We start from the raw sequence: 24,530 nt of genomic DNA, 5'->3' as shown, positions 1-24,530 counted from the left end.
CGCGGAAACGCAGCCCGACAAGAGATGCATGCCGCGTAAAAGAACGTGTGCGTCATTGCTTTTGTTCGGTCATGCTGTATCTGTCCGCTGCTGGGGATATGGGGAGGAGGTAGCCTCTCGGGCAGCACTTAACCCAGTCCTGCGCCCCCCCCCGTCCTGGATGCTTCCTTTAAATCGCGCACCGACATCTGTGGCGCGCACCAGCCTGTAAAATCGCTCTAGGGGCGGTACTCCCACCTTGCGGCCTAGCCCATGCTCCGAAGCCGGGGCCTCGATTTTTACCGCCGCCGAGTGCGGGGCGGGCTGCCGGAAGTGACACGCGGCCCCGAGGGCGGAACTTCCGGCCGCGGCCTAGCTCCGGCCGAAGCCGCGGCCTCAATTTTTCCCCTACCCGACCGGGGGGGGAATGCACGGTACCAAAAGTGGCGCTACTGACCGGCGCAGTGTTCCTGTCCTGACGGATCCAGCCCTTCTCTTGCATGGCTAGTGGACACCGCAAGGCTTGCTGCGGCTGTGGGCTCCAGCCCGAAATCTTCGCAGGAGCCCTCCCCGACCCTCTCCTCACCGATGATCTTCTCAGCCTGAGCGCAGGTATGTGAGGGGGTCTTTGATAAAAAATAGGACGGTGCAGGCACCCTAGCTCCATCTAACCCCTTCAGGGGGTGAGGAGAGGGACCGTCCACCACCTTGCAGCACCGCCGTCTAGCGTTGGTGGAGCAGTGGGGGCCGCACAGACAAGTCTTGTGCCTCTGTGCAAGCCCATGGTTTCAATACCTAGGGGTGGACAGGGATAAGTCTGGCATAATGTCCCACGTCGCGGGAGAGGATACGTGGAGGGATACTCACAGTTGGTAGCCCGTTGACGGTTTGGGGAAATCGGATCCTTTCAATAGGATGCGTTGCCCCTGTCTTATCTTCATAAAATAAAAAACAAAGAAAAAAATAGATGTCTGGGGAAAAGTCCCAGAGATGTCCCTCGGTGCGGGAAAGGATACGCGGAGACGATACTCAACGCGTGCTCACCCGTTGATGGTTTGGGGAGATCGGACCCTTTCAATAGGATCCGTCGCCCCTGTCTCATCTTCATAGTAAACTAGAAAAAAATAGTCTGGAGAGATCCAGACTGTGTGTGCCTCCATAGGACACTAAGCAAAAACTGATTTCAGCCCGCAATAGGGGCGAGGGTGTATACTGCGGAGGAGGAGCTAACCTCTTTTTTTCACTTAGTGTCAGCCTCCTAGCGGCAGAAGCATACACCCACAGTATCTGTGTCCCCCAATGAGACGAAGGAGAAAAAAAATGTTAAACGTTTTTTCCTGTATAACGACTTGTATATAATGCAAAATTTAAAAAGTATGTAACAAATAATTTAAGTAAACCAAAATTGTTTTTGTTTTTTTTAAATTAAAAGATAGGAATTTTAAGAGTAATTTAGAAAGGAAGCAAGAACTGCCAAAAATAAGTGACTCAGATACATTAGACATTAATGGAGGGCCTCATACACACTGTTCAGATTGTCATGTATTGGTACTCCTAGAGGGTTATATACCAAGGAAATGTACTCCAGAACACGGAACAGTAAGGGTGAGAAATATAAAACTGATAAGGGTGTGTGCACACATTGAGTAAAATTTCTGCACCATTTGTGCATCTCATGACATGAAAACCACAGCTGCAAAACACGCGTTTTTGTCAGATTTTGACTGACTTGAGAAGTCAATGGTGAAAAACGAAGGACAAAAACGCATAGAGAATTGACATGCTGCAAATTATTCTCTGCACCAAATCTGCAAGTCAAAAATACATAATGTGTGCATAATATGTCAGGTTTTGTCACAAATCCGTGCAGAAAAAACACGGCAAAAATGCACAAAATCTGGAACGTGTGCACAAAGCCTGAATTTGTGAAGGTTTTTTTTCAGGGTTATATACCAACGAAATGTACGCCAGAGCACGGAATAGTCTCTGGGTGAACAATATAATAGATACATTTTTTAACAAGTGTTTTGAGGGTTACTGTATTTTTCGGACTGTAAGATGCACCGGGCCATAATACGAACCCTAAATTTTCAGAAGGAAAATAGGGGAAAAAAAATGAATGCGTCAGATGGCGTCCGTCTTACAGTACGAATTCAGCTTACCGGGGTAAATCAGTAGCGCTGGTGAAGTGTGGTCACAGCGGGGTATTCTGTGGTCCGGGCGATGATATGACTCCCATCCCAGACTGGTGCGGGCCTCTGCAGACATTTTCTGAAAGCCTGGAGCCCCCGCACTTCCACTGCGGTGATGGGTGACCTCCGGGAAAATGGCCACCGGGTAAGCGCACGCGCAGATTGAGATCTCATCTCCCGATATTGATGCTGAGATCTCAATCTGCACATGTGCTGACCCGGGGGCCATTTTCCCGGAGGCCACCGCAATTGAAGTGCAGGAGCTCCAGGCTTTCAAAAAATGTTGGAAGACACCCGCACAACCGCACACCGCCGAATACTGCCGCACCAGGCTGGGAAGGGAGTGTGATCATCGCCCTGCAGCTTCGGACAGTCGCAAAGTTGCCCGACTCCTGCTGCCGCCACACTACTTGTAAGTATATTCTGACTATAAGACGCACCCCCATTTCCCCAAAAAATTTTGGTGGAAAAAAAGGGCACCATATAGTACAAAAAATACAGTACATACTAACAAAATCTAACAAAGAACACTTAAAACTATGGCTGAGGAATTTAATTAGTCTTACATATCACAAAAGTGTACCACAGAACTTGGAATAGTATATGGCTAAGGCTGGTGTCACAGTACCGTAGAATACGGACGAGTACTATGCGAGAAAACATCGCAAAACACCCGGACCAGTGTTAATCTATGGGGCAGCTCACATCACTGTTTATTTTCTCGGGCACATTAAGCGTGCATGTAAAAATCGTAGCATACTGCGACTGTCACAGAGACTCGGCCGAGACTCGCCAATGCAAGCCCATGGGAGAAAGAAAAAAAAAAAAAAAAATCACAGCACTTGGACCATGCGAGTGCTGTCCGATTTTTATGCACCAGTGCTTCGACAAGCCTACAGCCTGCAATGATCCTCTGTCTACTGAACCACCGCACAACCAGCTCTACCCTCTCCTAGTGTATCCTCCCCATCCCTGTAGACTGTGATCCCTCGCGGCCAGGGTCCTCTCTCCTTCTGTACTTGTGTGTCCCTTGTCTTGCACATGTTTATTGTACTTGTCTATACTTCCCTTTTTCCCTGTAAAGCTCCATGGAATAAATGGCGCTATATAACTGTATAATAATAATAATAAATAAAAAGCTGGCAATTCATATGCCGCATAAAGTAAAATCACACTGACAGGTTAGAATAGATATATACATATAGATGTCAGTGAGACACACGATAGATAGATAGATAGATAGATAGATAGATAGATAGATAGATAGATAAACTGTGTTAAAAATTATTATGCAAAAAGAGTTTAGGAGTGATAAGGTTAGAATTTTTTTGTTTGTCATTTAAATTCATTGATGGTGATGTGTGTCAGGGCTCTTTATATCACTGAAAGCAATTGCAGATACCTGTGCAAATTAGTTTGGCAGGTGTGTCCAAATAAAGGCAAGACTACTTAAGAAGGCTTTTCCACATTATTAAGCAGCCTACATTTTTTGCCAAAATGGGAAAGAAAAAGGATGTGTCGGCTGCTGAGAAGCAACAGATTGCGGAGTATTTAGGTCAAGGCATGACTACAATCAACATTGCCAAGACACTTCATCGTGATCATCGCACAATCAAGAAGTATGTAGCGGATTCCCAGCACACACGTGTGCGTGCTGATAAGGAGAAATTGAGGATTCTATCCAACAGGCTATTGCATCAGGTTAAAAGAGCAGCTGCAAAAATGCCTTGTCATAGCAGCAGACAAGTTTTCGAAGCTGCTGGTGCCTCCAACGTCCCCCGAACAACAAGATGCAGGGTCCTTCAGAGGTTTGCAGCTGTGCGTAAGCCATCCTGTCGACCACCTCTATCCACTGCACACAAGCAGAAATGGCTCCAGTGGGCCAAGCGATACATGAAGACTGTTTTGTTCACCGATGAGTGCCGTGCAACGCTCGATGGTCCAGATGGATGGAGTGGAGGATGGCTGGTTGATGGACACCCCATGAAAACACGGCTAAGGCGCCAACAAGGAGGAGGTGGAGTAATGTTTTGGGCTGGAATCATGGGGAGAGAGATTGTCGGCCCCTTCAGGATCCCTGAAGGGGTAAAGATGAACTCCATAATCTATGTGGAGTTTCTAAAACAGCACTTCCTGCCATGGTTCAAGAGGAAGAACCGTGCTTTCCGCAGCAAGATCATTTTCATGCACCGTCTCATGCTGCAAATAACACATCTGCATCTCTGGCTGCTATGGGATGACAAACTTATGGTGTGGCCACCATCTTCCCCTGACCTCAACCCCATTGAGAACCTCTGGAGCATCATCAAAAGGAGTGTCTGTGATGGCGGGAGGCAGGTCACATCTAAGCAACAGCTCTGGGAGGGCATTCTGTCCACATGCAAAACAACTGAAGCACAAACCATCCAAAAACTGACAAATTCAATGGACGAGAGAGTTCAGAAGCTTCTTTCGAACAAGGGGTCCTATGTGCAAATGTAACATCACCTAGAATAAAGTTTTGACTTGAAAACGGTTTGATTTCATTTTGTAATAAGCTGATAATGCTTATAATTTCACAATTGACCATTTTTTTGTTCAAAATTAAAAAGGTTGAAAACTCTGCTGTGCATAATAATTTGGAACATACATTTTCAGTGTTTCTTATTTTTAAAAATATACTGTTTTCATACGCAGTTTGTTCAAAAACATTGCAATTATACTAGAATATTAGATGACTGGAAAATAACAATGACTGCAATTCATATAGGTAATTTAGAGAAAATACGAGGAAATATTTTTTGCATATTAATTTGGAACACAGTGTAGATAGGATAGAAGAAAAGCTGGTAATTCATCTGCCGTGTTCTGTAAAATCACTGCAGGAGCCGATCGAAGGGATGGATTACATACAGTAAATACTAATAGAATAGGTATATACACTGCTCAAAAAAATAAAGGGAACACTTAAACAACAGAATATAACTCCAAGTGAATCAAACTTCTGTGAAATCAAACTGTCCACTTAGGAAGCAACACGGATTGATAGTCAATTTCACATGCTGCTGTGCAAATGGAATAGACAACAGATGGAAATTATTGGCAATTATCAAGACACCCTCAATAAAGGAGTGGTTCTGCAGGTGGGGACCACAGACCACATCTCAGTACCAATGCTTTCTGGCTGATGCTTTGGTCACTTTTGAATGTTGGTTGTGCTTTCACACTTGTGGTAGCATGAGATGGACTCTACAACCCACACAAGTGGCTCAGGTAGTGCAGCTCATCCAGGATGGCACATCAATCCGAGCTGTGGCAAGAAGTTTTGCTGTGTCTGTCAGTGTAGTGTCCAGAGGCTGGAGGCTTTACCAGGAGACAGGTAACCGTTACCAGGTTATTCCCATTATCACACACGATCATGCCTAGTTGGAGGTTCAGATGCAAATAACACGTCTGTTTGGGTCTGTTATTCCTTTAAGTAACTGCCACGGTGTGCGGCGGGGTTTGTCTCCTAGACAAATTAGCTTCAGCAGAGCCTGTTTCCACTCTAAAATACCATATCTGAGATGGAGAATAAGGAGGAGGTCCAGGAACTGTAGTAGAAGGTGGAGGAAACCCTGATAGAAGTAGGGCCAGCAAACCTCGGCCTCTGGAGCCCGTGCACCGTGCCAGGGTGCGATTTCTGCCTCAGCCTCCACAATGTTCACCCAGCGTGCTGTCAGGAAAATGTAAACTCCCTGGCCAGAAGCGCTTGTCCAATTGTCGGTCGTTAAGTGGACAATGCCATTAAGTGCTTTGGTAAGGGCACGGGTGATGTTCCTGGACACATGCTGGTACAAGGTGAGGACGCCACACCAAGAGAAAAAGTGGCGGCTGGGGACAGTACCGAGGGACAGCTGCCGCCGTGACTCAGCGGAAATGTGCCAGTTTAGCATTTGGGACTGTGGGTGGCTGGCACTTTCTTTTTCGTTCCAAGGTCTGGGGTAGAACAGCTGAACGCAGTGCTGGGACACGGATTTTGAAGTGCCTGATGATGGCAAGTCAGAATGTGCAAGGATAGGTGCAGGGAAGGAGGCATCTGCGCCAGTGTTTTGTCCAGGGGATTGGGAAACACCTAACACAGGGGAACAGGCAGTGGTGTCACCAGATGGCAACAATGGTGGACCAAGGCATGTACCTGATTATGCTGGTGGTGGTTAGGTTCTTTAGTAGTCAGGCCCCTGCTGATCTTGTCATGGCACCGGATGCAAATGGCCATTTTGTTTGTCATCGAACTCTTTAAAAAAAAAAAAAAGTCCCAGACTGGGGAACAATTAACTCTGACGGAAAAATTCAGGAGTGTCCGCCTTCTCCCTCTTGTCACCTCATTGCCTCTTCCTGTCTGTTTCGGTGCTACCGATCTCTCCTCCTCAGTGCAGCTGGCCTCGCTCTGCCCCTTGTTCTCTACCACCACACCCTAGTCCTCCTGACTTCGTAACTTAACAAGAAGACTTAGCGGCAACTGTGTCACACCTTCCTCCTTATCCCAAACTCGCCGTTCCCCCGCCATCATGTTCTTGTGGCCGCTCTAAGTTTTGTGCATCACTAAACAGCATGTCCTCCTGTCCCTCTTCAAATATGCAGATTGAGAGGCCACAATCAAAAAATGCTGTGCTAAAGAGTTCCTCAGAGTGTCCTAGTGTGGGATCACTAGTCTCCTGGGACTCAACATGGTGGGAGGAATGAGGATCAGGGTGAGAATTAAGTGATCCAGCCAGAGACTATAGACTTTAGGCTGGCAAGACTGGATAGTGTGGAAGACTGGGTGGTGCTGCCAATGATTTTTTTGGGTGTGTTGTATAACACAAAAAAGAAACTCAAAGCATGTAATACTTGATGAATCCAAATATATTTCATTTTTTTCAGCCCCACAAAAAAAAGCTGCAGCTATATGTTTACCAACGGAGTGCTCAGGCCTAATTCCTGTCTACATACTGGATGCTGTCACTTTCCCTGCTCCTGCGATTCTCTCTCCCTTCCTAGGTTAAAGGGAATCTGTGACCCCATTTTTCGAGTATCAGCTGCCGGCACCACCATCAGGGGCTTATCTACAGCATTCTGTAATGCTGTAGATAAGCCCCCCATGTAACCTGAAAGATAAGAAATCTGAGTTATATTATACTCACTGGGGGGGGGGTTGCGATGCGGTCCGATCTTGGTTCAATGGGTGCTGCGGTCCGGTGCCTCCCATCTAACGGTGACGTCCTCTTCTTTGCTGCCTGTCATGACTCCTGCGCAGGCGCACTGCTCTGCCCTGCTGAGGGCAGAGAATACTGCAGTGTGCAGGCGCTAGACCTCTCCCGATGCCTGCGCACTGCAGTACTCTGCTCTGCCCTCAACAGGGCAGACCAGTGTGCCTGCGCAGGAGCCGGAAGCAAAGAAGAGGACGTCACCGTTAGAAGATGGTAGGCGCCGGACCGGACCGCGACACCCATCGGACCAAAACCGGACCGAAACCGCCCCCTGGGTGAGTATAACATAACTCATTTTTCTTATCATTCAGGTTACATCGGGGGCTAATCTACAGCATTACCGAATGCTGTAAATAAGCCCCTGATGGCGGTGCCGGCAGCTGATACTCGAGGCGGGAATATTGCTTGAGTAATAACAGAACATCACCGAGGACGGTCGCTTATCACAAATCAGGAAAAGAACAGACACTTATAGGACATTTCATACATTTCCAAGATTACGAAAACATTTACAGCACATCCTGCATTGAACTGCTGTACCCAATTTATTATATATTTTAGGAATTCGTCCATTTTATTCCAACTCCACCAAATGGACGCTGACTCCAACACTCAGGCTCCACAGCCCTGCTTTGCAATTAGAGTTGCTTTGTCACCAAGAGCAATGAATGGTAAAATATTATTGAGCTATGCAATTCATAAAGAAGCCAAATCAGAAGACCGAATACTATAACCAGCATATATACAGCAACACAAATGGAATCAATACTAGTCCTGCTGGTAGGAACATTTCATGACATGGATCTTTTTGCCCTTTAAAACACTCACGGGCCATAAGCAGAATCAATAATTGAGTAGACAAAAGCAAAAAACGCAATGCAATGCCTAACAGGACAGCATAATAATTTCGCAACCTTCAAAAACCAATATTTTTTTTCTGCTAATACATTCTGAGAGTCAGGTAACACCAGGGGCAATTTCAAAGTCATTTTCCCATGAGATCACGTTGCCGTTACTTGCATCTAATGCATCAAAGTGACGCACGATGTTCAATAAATCTGGCTCAAAAGAGGTCTGCTTAGCTTATCAACTCCACTTCAGAAAAATGTCAAGAAATGAGCAAAATTTTTTTGCACAAAAAATTAGAGATTTTGACATCAGAAAAAGCTTCAAAAATAAATGCCCCTTATATTTTGGCTTGAAGTTTTGGAAAATCTTTGTTCTTCTGCTGCAGTCAAAAAACAAACAAAAAAAGTCTCTGCAGCTACTTCCGAATGTCTGGAATTGTCGCCCGCTCTGACGTCATGTCGAAAGCTCACTACAGCCAATAAAGAAGCTCAGCTGGTCATCTTGAGCAGACGGCATGAGCTGCTCACAGTCATTGAGTTCACCGACTGGCTGCAGCGGTGTCGATATGACATTAGAATTGCAGACAACAAGTCAGCACTAGACCAGGAAAGGGACAGCTTGGGTTTGTTTTCTTTTATACAAACTGCAGATGGGTGAACAGAGGTTTTCTGAAATTAGAAACCGCTTTGATTTTTTTTTTAAATATATAAACATGACAATCTACACTTAAAAAAAAAAAAAAAAAAAAAAACGAACAACAAGAAGGGAAATCTTTCAGTTTTCACTATGATCTAAAAAATTATTTGATAATCTCTGCTCTGTGAAGATCGCGTTTTCAGAGATCATATTATCACAGGCAGAATTACAGTGAAAGCGACACATACACATTGATATCACAGGATCCTCACCCTCTCTGCACAATGACATCTGCAATGATTATAGAGAATGCCCATGGAAGTAAATAAAAACCTGTCCATTATTTCCCAACTGGATCTGAACCTTTTATGGCTCAAGAAGGAATAATTCCAGTCCAGGCACCGACCCAGGAGGTGAGAGCTCAGAATAAAGAAGTTTTCATAGCTCCAATAAAAAGAAGTTGGAGGTATGAAGACCACAAACTACGTTATTCAGTAATTGCTGTCTCAACCAAGTCAGTCCAGTCTCAATCAATAAATGTCTACCGTTGCTTATTTTGTGATGACTAAGGCCCGGCCTAATAATTTATTCTAGCAATGTACTGCAAACGATACATCTGCACAGGAAGAGATGACAACTACGGTAAATTGTGTGGTGTAACCCTGCAGTCTCTCACTTTCTCCCCTTTCCACATCTATCTATGACAATATATGCGGTCAGGTTGGACAGATGAGAGTACAGCCGACTTATTAGATTTGTTGTATGTTACCATGGAGATGCGGAATCTGCAGGGGAGCTGTACAAACGAACCACAGGAGATTTTCAATCAACGTCGATTGCAAAGTGGTTTCATTTTTCATATTAGATACATTGCGAGAATAGTAAAATATCATTTGTGAAAATGGACTTTAAGAACTGGGACAGCTCTTACCTTGTCTCATAAGCATCAGTTGATGCTCATGGCGAGCTGCTTCCATCTCGGCCTCTAATTTTTCCTTGGCTTCTCTGATGTTCCTGTCAACCTGCTCTTTCTGCTGTTTCTCCATTTCAAACAGAGCTTTCCATCTAGAGGAGTATTCAAATTCAAAGGTTCCTGGTTGCGCAAACCTAGGAGGCTCCTCTCGTTCCCTAAAAACAAAGCAAACATTTTTAGCATGGTTACATAAATTTAAAGACGACCTCTGTCCTTCAAGTTCAACCTTTCTCCACCAGTTACACATTTTGTCACTAAATTATCTATAACCTTCAATATGTACTGAGGAATCATCCAGCCCTTTACAGAATGGATACTATCTGCCATTACTGTTGTGAACACTCTTGACCTGAGTTTGGGCTCCCTCTGGTGTTTGCTGCGGGTAGTGGAGCTGGTTGGGTTGACAGAAGTCCATCACCTGAAGAAGATGAGTGCAAGTCAGGTGTTACAGACTGGGAAGATTTAAGTGGGCAAGCTTCCCTCAGTTGCTGCTGGTGATTTGGTTTTCATCCTATGCATCTTGAAGTCCGCTGGTCCCCTGCTTGGTCCTGCATCGTTCAGATAAGTTGTTTGCTGAAATCTTTTGCATTTCTCTGCTTTCTGTGGAATCCCTGGTTACAATACGGTACAGTTAACTGATGGAAATGTGCTATATTTTACAATGCTGGTGTTGTGGATAGACCATTAATACCCGAACACAGGAACATTTCTGTTTTGTATGGTTTGATTGACAATATGGGTAAAGAGGATGACTAATGGTAAATTACGGTGTAAGAGGAATCTAATGGAGAAAAGAGTTATATATGCTGTCTACATGGGGGGGAATAGGGTTGTTCAATTTGTAAATCTATTGTTTGTGGAAGATTTACTGTATATTCAGTATTTTGAATTCTTATTAATAAAAATCTATTTGATAAAAAGTAAAAAAAAAAAAAAAGATGGTTAAAGTCAAATTTGAGATTTGGAGTTAACTCCCGCTTTCTGTAGCTGTACACATTAACCTAATTAAAATGATACTACTCCCTAAGATCAGCTATTTTCTCCAACATAGTGCTGTGGTGGTGCCTAAGTCTTTTTTCACTAACTTAAATTCCCAAATTACGTCTTTCACATGGGGGAAAACTAGGCCAAAATTTAAGCTATCCACCCTACAAAGGCCAAAAAAAAAGGGGGGGGCACTACCGGATTTTTTTCTATATTATCTGGCGGGACAGGCAAGGGCTATAAATAAGTGGATGCCTGGTAATCATCTTCCTAATTCTGAGAGCCATTTGCTTCATGCTGCACATGCTGATTGCCCGCTGGGGTTCTTGGAGATGGAAAGTAAAAGTCCCACGTCTGCTACTAGTTTGGAGACAGATTAAGAGGGTGGTTGGATTTAGTGATATCATAGCTGAAATGCCCTTATGGAATAACAGTTATTTTTCGACACTGCTTGCCCACCCATCCGCTGAATTCTGGCCTCAGTACAATGTCTCTACGATAGGGGATATATATGAATGCAGTACACTATTATCGTTTGAACAATTACAAGCTAAGTGCAATGTCCCGAGGTCACAATTCTTCCGATAATTGCAATTAAGATCAGCCTTTCAGTCGCACATGAGACATGTCAGTATGAATAATGCTATTTCGTCTCTACCCTTGATAGGCATTCTTAAATCACAGGGTCCCCAGGGTCTCATCTCCTCTCTGTACACACACATGCTATCGGTGGGGACGGAATCTGCCGTATGCTTGGTTAATGGGAAAGGCTCATCCATGATACACAGGGAGAGGAGTGGGAGGAAATTTTGGAGTCACCAACTAAGGTGTCTCCGTCAATTAACAATAGAATGATACAACTTTATATCATAAACCAATCATATTTGACTCCGACTCGACTTTTTAAGATGGGCCGTTTCCAATCATAGTAACATAGTTATTAAGGTTGAAGGGAGACTAAGTCCATCTAGTTCAACCCATATCCTATCCTAACTTGCCCTAACATGTTGATCCAGAGGAAGGCAAAAAAAACCCATGTGGCAACAGTAAGCTTCACATTGGGGAAAAAAAATTCCTTCCCGACTCCACATACGGCAATCAGACTAGCTCCCTGGATCAACGCAATGTTAAGGAAACTAGTGTATATACCCTGTAATATTATACTTTTCAAGAAAGGCATCCAGTCCCTTCTTAAATTTTAGTAGTGAATCACTCATTACAACATCATATGGCAGAGAGTTCCATAGTCTCACTGCTCTTACAGTAAAGAATCCGCGTCTGTGAGTATGCTTAAACCTTCTTTCCTCCAGACGTAGAGGATGCCCCCTTGTCCCAGTCACAGGTCTAAGAGTAAAAAGATCATTAGAAAGGTCTTTGTATTGTCCCCGCATATATTTATACATTGTAATAAGATCAACCCGAAGCCTTCGATTCTCCAAACTAAATAACCCCAAGTGTAATAACCTGTCTTGGTATTGCAGACCCCCTTGTTCCCTAATAACCTTGGTCGCTCTTCTCTGCACCCGCTCCAGTTCAGCTATGTCTTTCTTATACACCGGAGACCAGAACTGTACACAGTATTCTAAGTGTGGTCGCACTAGTGACTTATATAGAGGTAAAATTATGTTCTCCTCATGAGCATCTATGCCTCTTTTAATGCATCCCAATCTTCGGAGTGTCTGAGATGCCATGCATCCGATGCGGATTTTGTTCATATGATTTGGCAATGTCCAATTATAATACATTATTGGAAAGAGGTAACGTCATTATTAACCTCCCTGGCACAGATTCCTGTTCCCATTGAGCCATTGGTTTGTCTGTTTGGGGTGTGGGATGATGAGACATGGGGACATTATACGGGGATTTTCTTACGGGAGACATTGTTCATGGCACGGAAGGTGTTGGAACTGCGGTGGATAGGGGGTTCGGATCCCACCCTTAGGGCTTGGATAGAATTGGTGAACTCGATTATCCCATATGAGTGTACGCTTTACCAAAACAGAGGGTGCCCGGGTAAATTTGAGAAGGTATGGGAGAGGTGGAATTCCTCTCACCTTACGTTGTAGGACGGAGATATCGCATGATAGAGAGCTAAATATATAGACATAGGCTGCAAATAGTTGTTTTGTAGTAGTAGTAATGTTTTAGAAGTAGGCAGGCTTTATTATTTGAATAATAATACACAGACTAATGTAAGGCAATTGACAGTATGTTTTATTCAGTGCACAGTTGGTATATACACGCTGTTTGACATTGATGCTCTGTGATATGTATGTGTGTTACATGATATTTTCATTGCTGTCAGTTTGCATATTGTATATCCTGCCTTTGGTTCAATAAACGAATTTAAAAAAAAAAAAAAAAACAATTGTGGAATTGCACTTGTTTTTTTGCAATTTCAAAGCACTTGGAATTTTTTCCCCCAAATACTACATGGTAAAATCAATGGCAGTGCTGTGGAGTCATTATAAAACGGACCGACTCCAAAAATATAAAATAAATTGGGTACAGTATTTAAATGCAGTATGTGCTGAATATTTTTGCATAAGAATTTGGGAAAGTCTGCACTCGCGATCAGGGGGCTGTGATGTGGTTTTGTGACACGTGATGCCTAGCCCCCAATCAGCGCTGGCGTCACTTTCTCTGCCTTTGGAGCTGCAGCTGATGCCTGCCTTCCTCTTCATGTTCAGTTTGTCCAAAGGCGGAGTCAGTGACGCCAGCGCTGATTGAGGGCTAGGCATCCCGTGTCATTCCACCGCATCACAGGCCTGGGGAGAGCGAATGACGACACCGCGGGAACGGCGCCGGCACGGGAGAAGAGTATAGGCTTTATTATTTTATTGGGGTCAAACATTTAGCTCAAGGCTGTCAATCCCTTTAAAGGGAATATGTCACCCCCTTTTTTGCTCTATGAGCTGCTGGCACAGCCATCAGGGGCTTATCTACAGCATTCTGTAATGCTGTAGTTAAGCCCCCGATGTAACCTGGAAGATGAGAAAAAAGTTAGATTATACTCACCGGGGGCGGTGGGTGTCACGGTCCGGTGCCTCCCATCTTCTAGCGAAGACGTCCTCCTTCTTAATTCTGCCGCGGCTCCTGCGCAGGCGTACTATATCTGCCCTGTTGAGGGCAGAGCAGAGTACTGCGGGAAAGGTCAGGGAGGTCCGGCGCCTGCGCACTGCAGTACTTTACTCTGCCCTCAACAGGGTAGATAAAGTACGCCTGCGCAGGAGCCGCGGCAGAAGTAAGAAGGAGGACGTCATCGTTAGAAGATGGGAGGCACCGGACCGCGACACCCATCGGACCAGACCAGACACCCGGGTGAGTATAATCTAACTCGTTTTTCTATATTTCCGGTTACATCGGGGGCTTATCTACAGCATTACAGAATGCTGTAGATAAGCCCCTGATGGCGGTGGCTGCAGCTCAGAGCAAAATTGGGGTGACAGATTCCCTTTAAGGTCTTCAGTGTTGCATATGTATTACAGATGTAAGATGGCGGCCCATTTCATTCTTGATGCTCCTGAGTATTTAGATTTTTTTTATTTTGCTTTTAAATCCATCAGTTTCAGAGATATGGGTCTTTATATTCATTGTCAGTCTTTCCAAAGGGGTGTGGTTTACAAAATCCTATGGGAGTATGACTGGAATAAAGAAAGCGCAAAAAAAAAGGTACACTTGACACGGTCCTCTATAAATACAAGGAAAGAGAAGTACGGCTGATTAGGGTGCTCAGACCAAGACAGACACTTGTTTTGGATGGAAAAGAAACTTGTTTACTTGGTCATTATGTCCTCACAAAGCTTTTCAGCGGTGGATGCGCCTTCATCAGGTATGACCAGTTAAACAAACAAGGGGTATTTAAAGGGAGCTAATCAATGATCTCATTTGGACATTTAACCCCTTCCCAGCTTGAAATCAAATGGGCTGATAACTGCATACAATAGCTGGCTGAGAAAAGAGAATGTTTCAATTCAGGATAATGGGGTATTAAATGGGTAGAAGTGTATTTATTACATCTAAGACACAATAAAAAAAACAATACAAATGAAGAGCAAATGAACGTTAAGAATTCTAAAAGACAAAAAAAAAAAATTTTAAGGGTTTCTTTTTTTTTCTCCTTTATAAAAATATTTTTAAAAACATTTCTGCTGATGTAGCAACAAAAAGCTGAGAGTCGAAATTACATATTAATAAGCTAAGAGTTATTTTTCATATATTTTTTTTTCCCCTCTTTCCCTCAGAAATCTCAGGAAGCCTAAGTGAAAAAATTCTCTTTTCCCTTACACATAGAATATAAAGTGTGGAGCAATGGAAAAATCAAATTTCAGAAAACCACATTTTCAAGATTAAGGTTGACGCCCTCAGGATGTAAACACCCCAACTTGAAAATCCAATAATCCTCCCTATTAATGAGTTGTCTGTACCTGTCTTTTACAGTGTCAGATATGTGGTGAATGATTGTCACCTTTAGTTGTTTATGATCTTTCTGGTGTTCAGTTAAAAAGTGTTTTTAAACGCTGTGTTGTATAAACCCAATTTTGATATTTTGCCTGTGTTTATTGAGGCGTGAATGCATGGCTTGTATCGTACGGCCCACATATTGCAGGCCGCATGTGCATTCCAAAACAAACAACGTAAGAGGATTGACAATTCAGCCTAAATTTCATCTGGAATGTTTCTCCTGTTGTCCTAGAGGAAAAAGTTGTAGCCCCGTTGACTAGTGCACCGCAACATAGGCACTTAAGTGCTTCACATTTGAAGCACCCAATGGTACTCATGCCTGTAGATGTGCTTTGTCCGGTTTGTAGGGAAGTTAGGCTAGGTGCAACCAAGTTTTTAAGGGAGCGATTTTTTTCTATAGATAATGTTTGGTTTCCCTGGGAGGTGTTTTGCTAGGACTGGATCATTTTTAAGGATGAACCAATATTTATTCAATAGTTTTGTTAGTGTTCTGGTTGATTGGTTATAAGTTGTAATCAGACTCACCTCAGCTCTGCTGTTGTTGGCAATTCTTCCATATTTATTGGCATCCATTTTTTCCAGGCAGGACTCCTGGGTTTCCTTTTTAACCCTATTAAAGGCATCCTCCAAAAGCTTCTTAGGGTATCCTTTATTCTTAAACCTCTCTCTAAGAATTTTAGATTCCTTAAGAAAATCGGATTCCAGACTGCAATTTCTCCTGATGCGCCAGTACTGTCCGTATGGCACATTTAGGATCCAACTGGGCAAGTGACCGCTATTGAAGGTGAAGTAACTGTTCACTTCAACCGTCTTGAAATAGGTCGAGGTGTGCACAATTCCACCCTCACCTCTTTGAATATATAGATCTAAGAATTGTACACCCACCTCTGATATAGTAGAGGTAAAACTAAGACCCCACGGGTTCAGGTTCAAACTATCAATGAAAAGTGATAACTCTTCAGTAGTCCCAGACCAGATTAAAAACAGATAGTCAATAAAGCGCCTGTAAAAAATAATATGTCCTGCGGTAAGGGGACATTTGTCTATTAACAGTGATTCAAATCGACCCATAAACAGGTTGGCATAACTGGGCGCGAAACGCGTCCCCATTGCACAACCCTTGATTTGTTTATAGGCCACACCTTCAATGTGAAAACATTTTGCTACCTCATCTAAGAGCAGCATGATTGATTCCAGGGAGGTATCAATTACTGGACTGCTTGCTGCAGTTTTGATAAAGTCACTGTTTTATAGACCTAGCAGTTCTTGAAATGCTGCGCTCTGCATAAGCCCTCCCCCACCACTAATTGGCAACTTTCTGCCTATGTACAGTGTACACAGAAAGAAGCCAATCAGTGGTGGGGTGGAGTTAAACAGAGCTCATGAACATGGAGAACTATATGGCAGCAGCTTCACAAGCCCTCTAGTGATAAAATCATTGTTTTATCAGCAGGAGATTAGCAAAACTACAGCCAGCAACACAAGTTTATTAAGCGCTTTCTAGGGTTAAACCAATGCTGACAATACACATTAACTTACTTTAGATACTGTTGAGTCTTTTGCATAAATTTTTCTGGTAAACCGTCTTCATCATCAAATTGCTCCATTGGTTCCACAATAACAGGTCGAGGTGTCCTAAAAATATTTGAAACAAAAAGTTGTGAAACCCAATGTAAGAATTCACCCAAGTTACTTTTCCATTCGATGTAATTGGTCAAATAAAAAGCTGATCACAGCGATAGACAGTACAGCTGTGAAATAATACAGATGGGCAACATGTATTCAGTTTTCTGGCTACAATACATCCCAATATCACCTATTACAGCTCTATGCCAGGTGAAATAACTGGTGGTTCCTTCGCTTGGACCAATCATTGCACACAGCAGCTGTGGAATACACCATGTTGTACCTAGCAATGTCAATCATTATTCCCACTGGCTACGTACAGTGGCTTTTAAGAGTATTCACACCCTTGGATTTACACTTGTTTTTGAACACTATACAACCTGTGTTTAAATATTTTTGTAATCCAACTTGTGTGTGATGCGTTAGCAGTAAATGGTCTAAGTTGGTAAAGTGAGAAAAATAGACAAATTAAATTTATGGGATCAAATAAGTAAGAATTGGCAAGTGCATATGTATTCACCCCTTTTGTTATGAAGCCACTAAAAATTACCTTCATAAGTCACATGCTTAATGAAAGATAGTCCACCTGTGTGCAATCTAAGTCACCTGTCTGTCAGTATATACACTTTACCTTTTCAGAAAGGTCACAGAGGCTGCAACACTTAAGCAAGAGGCACCACTAACAAAACACCATGAAGACCAAGGAGATCTCCAAACAAGTCAGGGACAAAGTTGTTAAGAAGAACAAGCGAGGGGCTGGTTATAAAATATATCCCAATCTCTGATGATCCTCCGCAGCAGCAACAAATCCATTATCATCAAATGGAAAGAACATGGTGCCTCAACAAATGTGCCAAGAGAGGACCGCCCACCAAAACTCTCAGCCCCAGCAAGGTGGGCATTAATCAGAGAGGCAGCACAGAGACCAAAGGTAACCCTGAAGAAGCAGCAGAATTCCCACGCAGAGACTGCAGTATCTGTCCATACGTCCACAATAAGACGTATACTCCATAGTGGAGGCCTTTAGGAAGAGTGGGCTTAAAAAAAGCCTTTACTTACACACAGAAACAGTAAGGCTATGTACACACGTATGCAGAAAATTCCTGACTAAAAACAGGACTCCCTCCCAGGAAACACGCGTTTTTTTTCCACGTGATTTTTGCGCGTTTTTTTCTGGAGCATCCCCAGTCTCATAGAATTTAGTTAGAAATGCGGATTTTTCAGCGAAATTAATGAGCATGCTGCGTTTTTTACCGCAATGCGTTTTTGCGGAACAAAACGCATCAATATGCACAAAAAGTGCAGAATTCATTAAAATGAATGGGATGCCTCTTGTAAGCGCTTTTGCCGGTAAAAACACTTAAAAAAACGCAAAAAAAAGTTTACGTGTTCACATACCCCAAGATTCATTTTGAGTTTGCCAAAAGACATGTGGGAGATTCCCCAAATGTATGGAGGAAGATGCTGTGTTCAGATGAGACGAAAATAGAACTTTTTAGCCACCAAGGTAAACCCTATGTTTGGCGCCAAACAATGCTCATCACACCAAGAACACCATCCCCACAGAGAAACATGGTGGTGGCAGTATTATGCTGTGGAGATGTTTTTCTGCAGCAGGGACAGGGAAAATAGTCCGAGTTAAGGGGGGGGGGGGGGGGGAGATTGACGGTGCGAAATTAAAGGGATATTCTTGAGCAAAACCTGCTTGTCACTGATTTGAGACTGGGACGGAGGTTCACCTTCAAACAAGACAATGACTCAAACCATACTGCTAAAGCAACATAACTGGTTTAAGGGGAAACGTGTAAATGTTTTGGAGTGGCCTAGGTCCAAGTCCAGACCTTTAGTCAATTGAGAATCTGTGGTCAGACTTGGAAGATTGGTGTTCACCAGAGGAAACCATCTAACTTGGAGGAGCTGGAAAAGTTTTGTCTTGAGGAATGAGAAAAATTCGCAATGGCAAGATCTGGAAAGCTCAGAGAATTATCCAAAGAGACTTGCAGCTGTAAATGTGACAAAAGGGGCTGTACAGAGTACTGACTTTGGGTGTGTGTGTGTGTGGGGGGGGGGGGTGAATAGTTATGCACACTGAAGTTTTCATAATGTTAGATTTGTGGTTTGCTTCCACCCAAAAAAAAAAAAAAAAATGAAAACCAAATGTTCAGTTATAGGCAAGCTCTATGTGGACAGATGCAAGCCCTCAAAAGAAAAAAAAAAAAAAAAAAAAAAGTATAATTACAGGTTGTGAAGTAGCAAAACCCGGGAAAAAAAATTAGGGGTGGGAATACTTTTGCAAGCCACTTTACATAGGACATTCCACACTAAAGCAATAACGCCAGACAAAACGTTTACATGCACTGAATAAATAAATCAGTAAATTACACAACTTGTACAATCATTAAAGTGGTTGTACGTGATTAATGAGTTTCTCCCCTCTCCCCCCCCCCCCCAAAAAAAAAACGAAAAAAAAAAAAAACACAGCACCCCTCTTAATAGTATATATATAGAGAACCCATTTTGGCGGGTGTCTGACCACCAGTGATAGGAAATAAGACTGAGCATGCATTGCCACTCTCCATTCATTGCAACCAGAGTTCCAAAAACAGTCGGGAGCATTTGATAGGCTGATTCTGAAAGTCCTATAAAAGGAGATAGCCGACATACGCGGCACCTACTCACTATTGAATGGTGGTCGAACGCCGGTCGAAATGGGAAAACCACTGCGGGACTCGCATCTATCAGACATTTAGGGCACATTCTTTGGACACGTCATAAGGGTCTCTCGTGAGACAATCCCTTTAAAGGGGTTGTCCGGGCTTTTCACATAATCTCAGAGCATATCTGGGCTGCAGAATGCTGACAATAAGTAATTTACCTTCTGTGGCTAGTCTGCACGGTTTCCAAGATATGATCTCTTGCTTGTAAGAAAAACGTCCGGGGGGGGGGGGGGTGTTCTGGCATTGAAATGAGGACTGGTCGTTTCCTCCTCACTAAGTTTCACTTTCCATAGATCACTGTTCAGTGTGTGTCTGGGGGAGGAGCAGCTGGGTGGTCCTGCTCTCTGCAGTGAGGCTGCTAGAGGGGGAGGATTTGTTACTGTGTGAGGAGGGATACGCTTGTTCATGTGGTCGGGGAGGGCCTGTTACTATGGAGGGTGGGGTTGTTGCTATAGAGGGCATGTTTTTAGTAGAGTAGGAGGAAACGACCAGTTCTCATTTCAATGCCAGAACACACACCCCCTGGACGTTTTTCTTAGAAGCAAGAGATGATATCTAGCAAACCCTGCAAACTGGCCACAGAAGGTAAATTACTTATTGTCAGCATTCTGCAGCCCAGATATGTACTGAGATTATGTGAAAAGCCCGGACAACCCCTTTAAACTTGTTTTATTTGGGAGCTAACAAAGTCTTAGTTTTCCTTATTATTTTAATCAGCAGAAAACAAAAGAACTACTAACAACACACAGAAGTATCTGCTATCCACATTTCATAAGCCATGGACGTGCTTCAATCATTAATATTTATTTGCACACAATCTAGTTCTCTGTATAGGAGTGTAACAAGTGCAGAGATGCATTAACACCACTTACGTTGTCAGTATAAACGCCCCATCTGAGCATCTATCCAGAGCTTTCCGTGCTGGGGGCTTTGCTGCAAACTCCACAAACCCCTTGCCCGTAGCTCTGCCACGATCATCCACTATGACAATTGCTCTCTCCACTGGGCCGAACATGGAGAAAGCTTCTTCAAGGAGCTCATTGGAAACCACCGTAGACAGATTTTTAACAGTCAACGCTGCTCCATGGGTGGCGAAACGGATCCGGAGTGGTCTGTTTTTGAGTACCAAGCCATCAAGCTCACCTTTCGCTACTTCAGCAAGTGTTCTAGATTCCTGAAATAAAATACAATTATGAAAATTGTAAGTAACGTACCGGAATAGATGCGACAACTGCTGATCAAAAACATTGGGTCCACGAACACCTTCCTATTTTTTTTTTGTGTTGACTCTCATAAAATAAGTCTATGGAAATCTGAACTCAATCAATCGACTAACAGCACCATGGGTAGCCTGGGATTCAGTTGAGGTTAAACATACCGTTCCCCAGGTGAAGTTTTATGTAACAAATACATACATACTCCCCTACCGGCACCCATCTGGATCAAGTGCAGGTGGCTTCATGGTCTACGGAGAAACAAGATGTCGTCTCCGTTCCACCAGCTGTCAATTGGCTGTAGCGGTCAGGCAACGGAGCAGTGCATCCTCATAAAACATTCAACGACGCACTGCACCCACAGGCCGCATTGGTCTGGCGGCTGGTGTAAATGTGACATTAGGAGTAGCGTATGCTGGATCCAGGTGGGTCTTGGTAGGCACATGACTGGGTTTGTTATTTTACATATGCTGTCCCCCAAAGTATTCTTATACCCATACAACCGGTTAAATGAGTAAGAGGGGGATACTACCACTTGACTTTGGTGTCTACTTCCGTTGCCACAGGCCTACATAAAAGCCAATTGGTGGGTGCTGGATATAGGACTCATAATTTTGATAGGTCATCAATATCTTAGATACTGCCGGCAACCCTTTAAAGCCAGCCCCTATCTGTCACACATTTATAGACAAAAAACTAGGCTAGAATATAGCGTACAAAAAAGAGAAGTCAGCTGGCCCCGTTCTCACACCACTCTGTGTGACTGACCTTCATGGATTGGATACTGATGACCAATATGAGACCGTAGCCATGCACAATAATTGGTATTTACCTATTGATACAGACAGCAGACCAGCCACCTTCATACTCAGCTTTGATCACGTGTCATCATAAGAAACATTGTCCTGTCCCATACACAAACTGGAAGACAACATGTAAGGACTGCAAGTTGTAGCTGAAGATTGGGGCGACTTTCAGACTGGAAGCATGTTAGCGCGTTATATAACTTACTAATTCAAAACATATTCAATTTACGTTTTTGTAGCTTGAAGACCCCATTTAACAATATTATGAAAAAAGGAGCAGGAAGTGACCAATCAGCCTTGCTCACAAAGGAAACCAAACTAAATGGATTGCTCAAAAATAAATCCTACAGCTTTATTAAACGCAACCTGATGACAAACCCCATCAGTATTGCCTTTTCACATTTATGAGCTTCCCCTAAGGGTATGTGCACACAACCTCTTTTTCAGGCAGAACCTGCTTGAAAAAGCGCCCTATAAAATTAACAATGCACAGCAATATCAACACGATCTTGCTGTGCACGTTGCGTCTTATGGCCCGGCTTTTAACTGCTGTAGGTTTTAGAAACCATGAAATGGATAAAAGAAGTGACATGTGGGGAAGCCACCAGCTCACTATGCTTAACAGTATAAAGCAAGAAGGGACGACGGCGGGGCCGCCAGAGGGACGACGGCGGGGCCGTTGTGTGATGAATGCGGGTCACCGAGCCAAGCTATGTTCTGAACTCCTGAGGTATGTTGACAGGCACAATTTTTTTTTCCTTTCCTGAAATAAGCAGTGTGGGCAGCTAATACACAGTTCACATTATGCATTTTTTTTCCACATCGATCATTGACCATAACGGGTAAAAAAAAAATGCAGTAAAAACGTTGAAAGAAACGCAACATGAATGAAAATGCAAAATGTGTATGAGATTATGGAAATATTCATTTTGCTGCTGCTGCTAGGCAGTTGTATGAAAAAATGCAGAAGAAACGCTACGTCTGAACATAACCCTATGGAGGAGAACCGCGCATAGGCATCTGCCCCTCAATTCACAGTGGAGATAAACGTTATCCCGTTGTACAAGATGCTGGTCCCCGTGGAAATGCTAAAAAATGTCCGCAATTGGAAAATATCTAACAGTTTTTTAACCATCCTTATTGAACATTTAGGCTATGTGCCCATGTTAGCGTTTTAAACCCGATACAAAACGCTTCTTCCCAGAAAACGCGCGTTTTTTTCCGCACATCTTCTGGACTCATAGGCCTCTTTCACACATCAGTTTTTTGCCTTCAGGCGCGATCCGGCTTTTTTTGTAAAACCGGATCCGGCATTGCATTTTGCCGGTTTTTCCCCATTGACTTGCATTAGCGCCGGATCGTGCCGGATGGCATTGCGTTTCATCCGTTTTTTGCCGGATCCGGCAACTTGTCTCATTCCGGCGTCTGGAAAAAACGGCTACTGTAACGTTTTTTGTCTCCGGCGAAAAAGCCGGAAGCGCCGGATCCGGCGCTTCCAGCTTTTTGCTACAATGAAAGTCTATGGGCGCCGGAATGCGCCGAATCCAGAAAAAGACGGATCCAGCCACCGGATCCGGTTTTTTTAAGTCTGCGCATGATCAGATCCAATTGGCCAGCCCCCAGGAACAGAGACGGATCCAGCAAAAAAACGGATCCGTTTCTACAGTTCTCCAAAATTTATGCCGGATCCATTTTTTCTAAAAAAAAGCCGGATCCTGCCTGACGGCAAAAAACTGATGTGTGAAAGTAGCCATAGGAAACAGCTAAAAACGCGGACTAATGCGGAAATTAAAGAACATGCTACGTTTTTAGCCGCTAAGCGTTTCCTATGCACAAAAAGGCCAAAATGCATTAAAATGAACGGGATGCTTCTTTTAAGCGTTTCTGCAGTGTATGATCCGGCTCAAACGCTGCGGAAACGCTTACAAAAACACAACTTGGGCACACAGCCTTATAAGTGCCGATTTCCTCCTATCAATGCGCCAATAACGAGCGCAGATCGGACAATCAATGACAACCAAGGAACAATGATGGGACAACAGTGACGTATACGATCCTCCTGTCCCATTGGCAGCAGACGTCTGGTTTATCTTTACACCGATTTTCTTGCTCGCAGAAACAATCGATTTGCTTCTTTGACAGGTGACCGCCGGCATGTTCACCCTGGTGGATAACGCTCATTTGGTGATCGTAAGACAGTTCAAACATTTTTAATGCTCTTCCTGGATCCGACTGTGGCCAGCAAATCAAAATTAAGATTATGTGCAGTTTTGATGCGTTTTCAGTGCCATGCCATTATGATCTCAGTGGGGAAAAATAGCAGCAAAAAATGCTGAAATAATTGACTTAAACACAACAGATAAAAAACTGCAAGGAAAAAAATAATGCACAGTGTGAATGAGATTTTAGAAATCTCATTAATTTTGCTGTTACTTTAAAATGCCACCTTTGTTTTCCGCCCGAAAACCCACATCAAAATGGTTACACCAATACTCTTTGGCAATTTGCATAACCAACCAATAAGGAACATTAAAAAGAATCTGTCACCAGGTTTGTGTCACTTACTGGTCTGCTTGATATTGCTTTTATCAATGGGATTATCACTAGAGGACTAGTTGGCCTGCTTCCATGTAGTCCAACCACCTCCCACCACTGATTGGCAGCTTTCTGTATACACTGTGCATAGGTAGAAATCTGCCAATCAGTGGTGTGTACGGGGTTACACAAAACTGCTAGATCAGATAACTATTAGTGATGAGCAAGTATACTCGTTGCTCGGGTGGTCTCCGAGTATTTTGGCGAGCTCGGAGATTTAGTTTTTGTCAAAGCATCTGCATGATTTGTGGCTGCTAGGCAGCCTGAATACATGTGGGAAATTGT

General features: G+C 43.5%; 1 protein-coding gene across 4 annotated transcripts in view; it reads right to left on the bottom strand.

Annotated features, from left to right (window-relative positions):
* PSPC1 (paraspeckle component 1) overlaps positions 1-24,530 on the bottom strand; it is a 159,051-nt gene that overhangs the window by 128,484 nt on the left and 6,037 nt on the right. For all 4 annotated transcript variants that reach the window (XR_012233690.1, XR_012233691.1, XM_073583068.1 and 1 more), the window contains exons 2-4: positions 20,503-20,804; positions 16,827-16,922; positions 9,798-9,994 (exon numbers count right to left, since the gene is read on the bottom strand). Coding sequence is in view for 2 of the 4 variants with exons in the window: in XM_073583068.1 (XP_073439169.1) it covers positions 9,798-9,994; positions 16,827-16,922; positions 20,503-20,804 (595 nt within the window). In the remaining 2 variants the exon portion in view is untranslated. The remainder of the gene's footprint in view (positions 1-9,797; positions 9,995-16,826; positions 16,923-20,502; positions 20,805-24,530) is intronic.

This window comes from Dendrobates tinctorius, unplaced genomic scaffold, assembly GCF_039654945.1.
Source record: "Dendrobates tinctorius isolate UK_male_01 unplaced genomic scaffold, ASM3965494v1 ptg000075l, whole genome shotgun sequence".
Taxonomy (NCBI): domain Eukaryota; kingdom Metazoa; phylum Chordata; class Amphibia; order Anura; family Dendrobatidae; genus Dendrobates; species Dendrobates tinctorius.
The sequence above is the reverse complement of the archived record's forward strand: the minus strand, read 5'-3'. Positions and strand labels throughout refer to the sequence as shown.